The sequence below is a fragment of the Ailuropoda melanoleuca genome, chromosome 16 (assembly GCF_002007445.2).
Source record: "Ailuropoda melanoleuca isolate Jingjing chromosome 16, ASM200744v2, whole genome shotgun sequence".
NCBI classification, from domain to species: Eukaryota; Metazoa; Chordata; class Mammalia; order Carnivora; family Ursidae; genus Ailuropoda; species Ailuropoda melanoleuca.
Window position 1 is genome coordinate 43516933 of NC_048233.1, and position 10245 is coordinate 43527177.

At 54.9% G+C, this 10245-nt stretch overlaps 2 protein-coding genes across 6 annotated transcripts in view; both read left to right on the forward strand.

The window, feature by feature from the left end:
• Positions 1-10245, forward strand: part of HOXC4 (homeobox C4) — a 59682-nt gene that overhangs the window by 14060 nt on the left and 35377 nt on the right. For 2 of the 5 annotated variants that reach the window (XM_034645244.1, XM_034645243.1), the window contains exon 1: positions 7797-8180. The exons of 1 other annotated variant lie outside the window; for it this stretch is intronic. The gene's annotated coding sequence lies outside the window, so the exon portion shown is untranslated. Of the gene's footprint in view, positions 1-7591; positions 7667-7796; positions 8181-8342; position 10245 lie in introns of those variants that run through there. 2 more of the 5 variants (XM_034645245.1, XM_034645247.1) reach the window with 2 other exon arrangements.
• HOXC8 (homeobox C8) lies at positions 100-3658 on the forward strand. The gene is made up of 2 exons (XM_011230102.3): positions 100-596; positions 1977-3658. The coding sequence occupies exons 1-2, from the start codon at positions 161-163 to the stop codon at positions 2267-2269; spliced, it is 729 nt and encodes a 242-aa protein (XP_011228404.1). The 5' UTR covers positions 100-160; the 3' UTR covers positions 2270-3658.

The window sequence follows — 10245 nt, forward strand, 5'->3', positions numbered from 1 at the left end:
GAGCCGGCCGGGCCCGGCACCCAGGCGCCCCCCACCTGCCCAGCCCAGCCCCGGGGAGCCGGCCGGCCCGGGGTTCGCTCCCGGGGGAGGGGACTTTGGGGGTACCGGGCGGGGGAGTCGCGAGCCGGAGGGGAGGGAGGCGGGATTTCATGTGCCCAGCATGAGCTCCTACTTCGTCAACCCCCTGTTCTCCAAATACAAAGGCGGCGAGTCCCTGGAACCGGCCTATTACGACTGCCGGTTCCCTCAGAGCGTGGGCAGGAGCCATGCGCTGGTGTACGGGCCCGGCGGCTCGGCGCCCGGCTTCCAGCACGCCTCGCACCACGTCCAAGACTTCTTCCACCACGGCACCTCGGGCATCTCCAACTCGGGCTACCAGCAGAACCCGTGCTCGCTGAGCTGCCACGGAGACGCCTCCAAATTCTATGGCTACGAGGCGCTCCCCAGACAGTCCCTTTATGGGGCTCAGCAAGAGGCGAGCGTGGTGCAGTATCCCGACTGTAAATCCTCCGCCAACACTAACAGTAGCGAAGGACAAGGCCACTTAAATCAAAACTCGTCTCCCAGCCTCATGTTTCCATGGATGAGACCCCACGGTGAGAAGCCTTTTCTCTTTCCCCCTTGGTCTCCCGCGCTCCGGGGTCTTCCCCCCTCCCTTGCCTCCTTTTTGTCTGCCCTCGCGTTCCCTCCTGGCTTTGGGGTCTCTCCGGCCCCACCCCCGTGCCGGAGTGGGTTTCTCGAGGTTGGGAGGTTCAGCTGGGGGTGGGGCGCGGGGCTCGCCTGGGATATTTGGGGGACTGGGGTGAAGGTGGTGTCTGTGTGCAAAGGGTTAAAAATCGTTTTCTCCACCACTGTCTGTCTGTCGGCCTGTCTCTTTCTCTGTCTCTCCCTCTTGCCATCTCTAAAGTCAAAGTTGGGGAGGTGGCTGGGCAGGGGCCCGGAGGACCCTGAGGTTATCAGCCTTTGAAACAAACCAGTCTTTCCAAAAGGCAGAAAGCCTCAGTCCAGAACAGTGGCCAGGCTATCTTGGGGTGAAGGGAGACCCCTGTTTCCCTCCCCTACCTGGACCAGAGGGTGACAAGACCCCAAGGACAGGTGCTCTGGCTCTCTGGGGTACCCACTGCCTCCTCTCAGAGAACTAGCCTTAAGGCCACCACCCCAACTTTGCTTTAGTTCCCTCAGTTGGAGAGAAGAGAGGGAGCCAGAGACGAGAGAAAAGAGTGCAGGGAAGGAGAGGGGCCATGCAGATTAGAGGGCTCTGGGGTCCAGAGGACCCAAGCAGAGCTGCCCGCAATCAAAGGTTTGTGGACTTTCCCTGAGACCTTCAGAGTAGCTCAGGCCATGAACCCCTCCAAGGGTGGCCCCTCATGGCCCAATTTCGAAGTAAAAGGGGAAGCGAGAAAGCGACAAGTTCCAGCGGGGATGGCCCGTGATTTATTTGCTGGTCTCCAGTTAGCAATCAGGCCAAGAAGTGATACATTCCAGGAGATCAATTATTTTTCTTCCTGGCAAGGCATTAGGCAGAGGGATTCAAGGAGGGGGCAGTGAGCAGAGCCCCTCTTCTTTACCCCCAGACCTTTTTTCCTTTCTTTTGGAAACAGAATCTGTCCCCAGCTCTGCTCACCAAATGCCACTCTGCACTTGTAAACAAAGCTACAAGGTCCAGTTTCCTGAGACTGCAGGCCTTGGGGGGGGGAGGCGGGGACTCTGCAGTGCTCCCCCCGGGCCCCTGCCATCCCCTAGTTTCCTGATCGACCCCAGTCCCTGCCCCCACCCCCACCCCATCTCCCAAGGTGAAGCCAAACCAAAACAAGCCCCCAAACTTTCCTGCTCTTGCCTGCTCCCTGCTCTCGCCTGGTCTTCAGGAGGGAGGGGAACTGGGGAGATCACAGGGGGAACTTTAGGGGAGGAAGAGTGACAGGAGAAAGCCGAGCCCCCACCCAAACATAACCAGATTGGGGTTCTATTCTGTCCAGCTCCGGGGCGGCGCAGCGGAAGGCAAACTTACAGCCGGTATCAGACCTTGGAACTAGAAAAGGAGTTTCTCTTTAATCCTTATTTGACACGAAAGCGCCGGATTGAAGTCTCTCACGCCCTGGGACTGACTGAGAGACAAGTGAAGATCTGGTTCCAGAACCGAAGGATGAAGTGGAAAAAGGAGAACAACAAGGATAAACTGCCTGGAGCCCGAGATGAAGAGAAGGTGGAGGAAGAAGGAAACGAGGAAGAGGAGAAAGAAGAGGAGGAAAAGGAAGAAAACAAGGACTAAGCAAAAAAGAGAACCCCCCCCTCCCTTAGCAACTCCCTTGAAGTTTCGTTTTATGGTAGCGGATAAATTGAGAAGTTTACGACTGTCATTTGCTTTTATAGAGAATAGAATGACACTTAAAACTCTAACTACCTGTCAGATACTTGCGGCTCTGGTTTTATTACCTTTGGACTTCCCCCATCTTTATTTGTTTGGGGCTGAAGGGGGGAGACCGAGACACCACGAAAAGTTCGGACTCTGTCTCAGTCCTTGCCCCAACACACACACTTGCCCCCTACCCCCACCCTTCGGAGTCCTGCTTGGATTTTTAAGGTCTGAGACCTGGCCTCTTCGCTCCTCTCTCAGCCCTTCTTGCCACACTCCCACCTCCCTGCCTCTCTGGTATTTATTTTAGAGGGGAGCCCTCTCCTGATGCCTAAGAAGACTCGTGGCTTTGTTTTTATGCTAGGATTAGTGCATTACATTTATTTCTTTCAAAAGAAAGGAAAGAAAAGTGAAGGAAGGAAGGGAAGGAAAGGGAGATGTTTAAAGAAATTTTTAAAATGATAGCAAGGAATATCCCTTCTCCCTCTCTGGGGCTCCCCCACTTAAAAAGACCCCCTTGACTTTCTCTAGAAACCTGATGGAAACCTGAAGGAGATGCGGGTCTCTCCCCTCCCCCCCCCCACCGGGTAGATAGGAGCCAGCCGTCGCTGCTAAAATCCTACCTAGCCGTCCCATGGTCACTCGGGCCCATGCCTTCCTCCCCTTCGCTGTCTGATTTCTGTTGTTGGGCCCAGCTTCCTCTGAGCCGCACTAGTATTAGCGCTCAGAAATCACCATAATCATGAAAATAATAAGAATGATAAATAATAATAATACTGATAATAAATCTTTAACATACTACCTAAAGGGAACCTGCAATAATCTTGAAAAAATAAAAAAGAAATTTTTAAAAATCTTAATATGCAAGAAAAAAAGAGAAAAAGACTAAAATTTAAAAAAAAAGAAAGAAACCTCCACCGTATTTTATCACTACCTATAGAAAGAAATCCTGCTTTGAGAGTATTCGTAATGCGGTTTTGTTGTCGTTTGTTGCTGCTGATTTCACTAAGAAAAACCCAACAACTGAGACTGCCTAGCCCGCCGGTCCTGTGCGCTTTTATTGTGCTTCTAACCCCCGTAGAGTAGAACTAAATCGCACTGAACGTATAGTTAACTCTGTCTTGAATTCTCTGTTTATGCAATGTGCTCGGAAAAAAAAAACGTTAAATATATCTATAATAATAATTTTTGGTCATTTGTCTTTATGTCCAGTTATGAATGTAGATTTTGTGTCCCGGCAGCCCTGTTCCTGGTCCAAGTACTTTGTATTGTATACGTGAGTCATAATAAAAAAAAAAGGAGAAAAAATATTGGAAGCTGGAATGACTTGCTTTTTTTTCCCCCACCCCCCCCCCCCCCCCCCCCAGTTCTCTACTCCTCCTTCCCTCCTTATCCTTCTTTCCCAGCACTGTGGAAAAGGTCTCCGTCACTGATCTGACTTTGGGGTGGGGAACTCACGTGGAGAAGCGCCTAGGAGTTGAGAGGGCAGGCTGGGCAGGGAGGGCAGGTGAAAGGTGGGGGAGGTGTCGAGGGGAAGGAAGAAGAGCAGTGTGCTTCAAGTATGCTCTTGGGAGAACCTTGGCTCCGAACAAAATGGGTTTCTAGATGCCAGGATCCCAGTGGGAAGAAAGCGTCTCCCCACTTACTCACCTTCCTCCTCCTCAGCCCTGGGCTGGGCCCAGACAAAGAATCTGTCCCCCACGCCCCTCCCACAGCCAGGCCTTTTACTACCAGGGACTGAGGATGAGACAGTGGGGTTTTTTTCTGATCCACACGCCCCTCGTGGTCAACCCTGGGCACCCAGCACCCAGCACTAGAACAGTGAAGGGGGGGGGGAGGAATGTGAGGCTCAAGGCAGCCTGGAGGACTTGGCTGGGGAGGAGATGGCTAGGGTGGGGGATGGGGAAGCTTCAGCCTGCGGGAAAGGAAAGGAGAAGGGGAAGGTGAGTGAGTTGGTCCACCAAGCAGCCTGGGACCATGTTCTGAAATTCAAATTCCGTCAGCACAGAGCCATCACTGTCACCCAGGGTGCCAGCATCTACACCAGCCACTCTTCTGGCTGTTTCAAGCTGGCTCCCGGCTTCACCTTGGCAATTGGGCAGTCTGCCCTGCTCTCAAAGTGTGGGCCCTTGGCCTGGGGGTGAGGAGGATGGGCCTGCTGAGTGGACAGTCCTCCATCCCAGCCACACCAAGGTAAAGAGAGTCTTCATTGGACTCCCCATTCCCCAAAATAAGGGGTTGAAGGCTCAGGGAGTCAGGGGGCAAAGAGGTCTCTCACTCCTCCCTGGTGGGTCCTAGGCAGAGCAATCTGTTTATGCCAGGAGGATTCTGGTCAAATAATACCAAATTCCAGAGATACAAGTCATCTGACTCATTCGGGAGAAGGAGGAAAGGGAAGGAGATGGGATCTTCTGGTCCTTAAAACCAGATCCCCCAAAGACTGAAATATTTTTGAGGCAAGATCTCCCTCTTTCTCTCTCTCCCCCTGGTCAATGATTTTCCCAGACTTAGGCCCAGGCTGACTCTTATTTTGTGTATTTCACCCACATCTGGGTCTCTGGCTCCCACGCAAAGTTGTCATGAATACAGGATTGGGTCAGGCATCCTTGATATGGGACTCCTGCGACCCAAGAGAGGCTGCTGATTGGAAGCACAGGCTGCAGGCAGCCGGGAACAGCTTTGAACAGCTCTGGGGGAAATCCTTGGAAACCTGGGGTCCCTGCTGTGAGCCGCTGCGCCAGCCAGGTAACCCCGTTTGCTGCCGGAGGCACCGGCTACCCGCCAGGGAGGCCCAAAGAGAGAGCATTTCGCTCCGACCTCAGGCCTTCCCACAGGCATCCCTTCCAGACTCCGAGGGCCGGCCGCGGGCGTTTCATTTTTTTAATGTGGAATTATGATTGCTATCAATAAACATCGCCGGCCCCGTAGCCAAGTTGCTTGAACCCCACACTAAGTGGCTCCGAAAGACCTCGCGGAGTTTCCCCCACACCCAATGCCCCATTCATCCCTGGCCCTGCTCAGCAATGCCCGTGGCCCCAAGCCGGGCGTCGGAGGGCGGGGTGCGTCTGGCGCCCGGCACTGCTTGAGATGCGAAGCCTCGGGTGGGCCAGACCAAGAGAGCTCCAGCCACCCCTTCTTGCAAAACCCGCTCCCCCACCCCTTCTGCCCACCGCCTCTTTTTTCTCGTTTGGAGAGAAAAGGAGGTAAAACCCGTTTTATGGGGGAACTTAATTGCGAGCGGGATGCGCTCTCTTTAGAAACGCGTCCTCCCAAATGCTCCCGCCATCCCATTACCGGAATGGGGACCATTCGGCTGCAGCAGATAGGACTTTCTCCCATTCTTTACTTTTTTATTAGCCAATCAAAGTGGCTTCCGAAAGCTATTTGTGATTTGTGAAAAATAGTATCTTTCAAAATGCTGAGTTGAAGCATCTCGCTCATTTCGCCTTGAATTTATTATTCTAATCTCAACCGTAGAGACGGGATAATGCAGCTATTAAGTTGGGGGGCAAATTCGTTTCTCTGGATTTTTTTTTTTAATTCTCCGCATTTTCTCTCCCTCCCCACTTCATTGCAGAGGCCAAGGGACGTGCGGTCCTGCAGGGGACCTGGGGGGTGAGGGAGGTAGCGAGTGCTCTAAAGGGCTTTGAGGGGGACCCTAGCATGGGAGAGTGGATTGGCCTCCCCCAGCCTCATCTTCCTCAAATGAGATGTCCCACTGGCTGCCTGCCGGCCGCAGAAAGTTACCTCGCCCCAATTAGACCGAACTCGGGACAGGTTGCGCCACAGACGAGAAGTAAAATTCCCGGTGAGCAGCCCGCAGCGCGTCCCATTCTCCCATCAGCCCATTGTGAAAAGCTGGGCCAGAGCTTCCTTGTCGTAATTTTTAACTACCTGTTATAAAATTTATGGGTGGGTTTGTAAAAGAAACTAGGTTTCTGCATCCGGCCGAGGGAACTGCTTCCCATACTGAGGGAGGAAGTTTGGGGAGGGGATGAGGGACCCCCTATTGGTTGGGGTGGGGGCACCCAGCCATGGAAGTCCCCACGCCAGCTCCGTGCGGAATCAAGGGGAGAGCTTGGGGCCTTCAAATCTCCAGCTGGTGGGGAGTGTTGATATGTCTTGGCTGGGCTGCGACTGGTTGGCAAATAGTCTCTAATCCCCCACATTGGATTCATCGCCAAAATTAGGGGTCTGGAGAAAGGTGGGGGACACCTCAGGTGCTCGGAATTTAGCACAGAAGGTGGAATTTGGGGAAGGATAAGTTTCTTTTTGGAGGGCGGGCCTCCATCGTGTATCCCAGCTGCTTGGACACCACGTTTTCTGAAAAAGGCGGGTGGGTGCGGGTCACCCGACAAGATAGAAAAGCTTCAAACCGCCTTGCACCCAAAGAGGGGGAAAAAGTAGGAACCAAGGTCTTGGGCCTTAATTTTATTTTTAATTCTAAAAAGATTGGGAGTAATCTGCCATCTAAACCTAGGAATTGAGGAGACCTGACACTAGGGATGGTCTTGGAGAAGAAAAAAAAAATGTCATTTTCTCAGAGAAAGGAGCCTGGGGATGATGGGCACTTTGGGGGTTCTGGTGGCTACCCCCCACTCTCACCCCTCCTGCTGCCTCCGCAGGGCTACCCAATACTGATCTAAGCCCTCTCCGTTCTTCAGACCAGGTCAGGATTGGTTATGAGGCTTCCAGCCGCGTATCCCTCCTGTTCCTGTCTAGGGCTGAGTGGGGGGCTGCCAGAGCTCCCCACTGGGAAAGATGTAGTTCTCTTCCTAGAAAAAAAGGTAGGAGTAGGGAGCGCATCCTTTCTCAGTCCCTTCATCCCTCCAGCCGTCACTGCACCACCAGGGCCACAAACCTTTGCAAAGCCTCGCTTCCCCCAGATCCAATCTTAATACCCCATTTATTAAGAAAAATATTTAAAATTCGGTATGGGAAAGGGAGGCGGCCGACTCAGCGTCAGAATCCTTCCTTTCCTCCTCTTGCGTCCCCCCTTTGCCCTTTCTGCGCTAGCCTGGAGCAGCCTGGCCCGTGGGGAGTGGGCGGCGGGCGAGGGTGGGGTGGGGGTCGGGGGATGCTCCCTCTCCGAGAGAATTGGGTAAACATGGCGACCGCGGCGCCCATTTGCACACGCTACACAAATGCATCGCATTCCCGGTTGTTTGCAGAAAATTTACAGCTGAGTAATAAAAGTTTACGATCGACTCACAAGTTGGATTGGCCACAAGAAGTCATGTGGATTCCATCCATGAACGTGAACTTTTTATTGTGGTTTGTCCGTTCGGAGCGCTCCGCAGAACAGTCCTCCCTGTAAGAGCCTAACCATTGCCAGGGAAACCTGCGCTGGGCGCTCCCTTCATTACCAGTATTTTTTTTAATTAATCTGATTAATAATTATTTTCTCGCCCCGTTTAATTTTTTTCCTCCCAGGTGGAGTTGCCGGAAGCTGGGGGCACCTGGGGAGGGGGAGGGGGGAAGGGGCAGGAGTTGAGGGCACCTCTCTCTCCCTTCCCGATCCTCTAGCCCCCCAAGGGGCAGGAGGAATGCGGGAGCAGGAGTTGAGATAGGGAGCTGCAGATGCCTCCGCCCCTCCCCTCTCCCAGCCTCTCCCTCCTGCCCCCTTCTTGCAACTCTCCATAATTTTATTTGGCTTTTTGATCATTGGGACTATTATTTTTTTATTTTTAAATTTATATAAAGTATATGTGTGTGGAGCTGAGACAGGCTCGGCAGCGGCACAGAATAAGGGAAGACGAGAAAGAGAGAGTGGGAGAGAGAGAGAGGCAGAGAGAGAGAGGGAGAGAGAGAGTGACAGCAGCGCTCGGTAAGTGTTTCCTTATTGGTTCAAATATGTAACTAATGGTCCGTAGCTGGGTGGCGGTTTCAAGATAAGGACAGCAGCGGCTTGTCTTGGTTAGAGAGGAGAGGGGGGCTGGTGAGAGGGTGGGCATGCGGGCAATTAAGGGGAGGAAAAGTGGGGGGAGGATTGGGTTAAGCTGTAATACGGTAGTGTGGGAAGTGTGTTGTCCTGCTGTCACTGTGCGCCGAAGCTGGGGGTCGGGGGGCAAGAGGACTGCGCCTGTGGGGCTCAAGGCCGGGGTCTAGTGCGCTGACCCGCTGCCCGCTGCCCACCCTGCCCTTACCTATGGGAGATCTGCGGCCTCTTGGCTAATGGGACTGGGACGGAGGGGGCCCGGAAGCTCAAACTCCAGGGCAGGAGAGAGAACTGTAGGCTGTATCCATTGCCCCCCGAGCAAAGTCAGCCCCCCAACCCCCAAACAAACTTTCCAAGGCCCCCTCCTTGCCCGCAGCCCCCTCCCTCCCGGAGAGCGCCAGCGCTAGAGCTCACACATGCGCAGTGCGGGCCCAGAGCCGGGCGGCGGAGCAGGAAGAGAGCGCAGCTAGGCGGGCGGCGGGGCCTGTTAATTGGCAATTAGGGGGGAGGCTGTTGGCTGGTGCGCGTCAGCGGAGGAGAGTGCGTCTGCCCACCCCCAGCTCCCGCCCCCACTCCAGCGGACGGAAAGATGGGAGGTGCCCTGCACTGCGGGTGGATGGGTGGGGGTGGGGGACGCGGGACTCAAAAGCCATCTTGTGCTAGGAGAAAAGGGGCCAATCTGCCTTCTCTCACCCGGCCCAGCGTCCCCCACCCCCAACCGCGGCCACCGTACCCGGGATGCCCACTGGGCTGCTTCACCCGCCTCGCCGGGCTGCTCCGAGCTAGGATCTGCCTTGTCTGGGGCGGAGGTGGGAATTGGGGAGGCCCCAGGCTGGCTGGGGACAGGCCCAGACCTCGCTGGCGGGGCCTCTTGGGTGAGTGGAGGCAGTGAGGACTCAAGGCGCGGCTGGCTCATGGGGTAGGGACGTCAGAATCGGCGGCCCGGAGGGTCCTAGGCGCTCGGGATCTTCCTAATAATTGGTGCTAATGGCGTGTTATGTATGGTCTTAACCCGACACATATGGTTTCATAACACAGTGGCTTAATTTCTTCCAAATGTACGTGGCCCTGAATGTGTTGCAGTTTGATATATGACCCCTCCCTGCTCCCTGGCCTGGGTCCGAGGCGGCCCCTATATGTGTGAGCTTCTGTTTATAAAGGGCGATGCACACACAAACGCTTACACACCCAGGCAGACACACCCCAGAGCTGGGGGAGGGGGAGCGCATATTCCTGGAGAGGTCTGAGAGTCTGGGGGCCAGACTCACCTTCAATCCGAGCTAAGAGCTGCCCCCCACCTCCAATCCTCTCTAGAGGCGCGACTGGGCTTCTCCGCCAAGCCCGAGTGGGGGAGGGGAACGCTCCTCGATTTCCTGTTTAAACCCTGACCCGTCGCCTGGGGGTCGGGGGGGTGGCGGGAGAACCTGTTTTTATAAAATTCTTAAAAACATAATTCGACTGCATTCAAATCAAACCCCTCGGGTCCGAGTTGATGGTGAATCTTCTCTCCCCTCCCCCCACAATCCCCTTTCCTTCCTCTCCTGCCCCCCCAAAACTCCCGTTTCATATCCGACATAAAGGCCTGTGAGGTATTGTCCCGGGGGAAGAAATGGCATTTTCTCTCCCCCTTCCTCTCCCCCCCCCAATAGGACTTGAGTGTCGGCAGAGGCGTCTGCCGAGGGGCTAATTTCGCGTTCCTTGTTTACGATCGAGAAAAGCGCTTGGCTCTCCCCAAATGGGCCCAGCCCGCCGCCTGCTCAGGCTGCCGCGCGCTCTCCCGCCGCTCCAGCGCGGCCCAGGGCCTGACGCCCCGGATAGCCGGGCGCGGCCACCGAGACCCCGAGTCTGTGGGACCTGAGAAGGGCCAGGGGAGTGCAGTGGGCCGGTGGAGCGGCCCGCGGAGGCCTGAAAATGCGAGCCTTTCTCCTGGCGTAATGTGGGAACCGCCGACCGG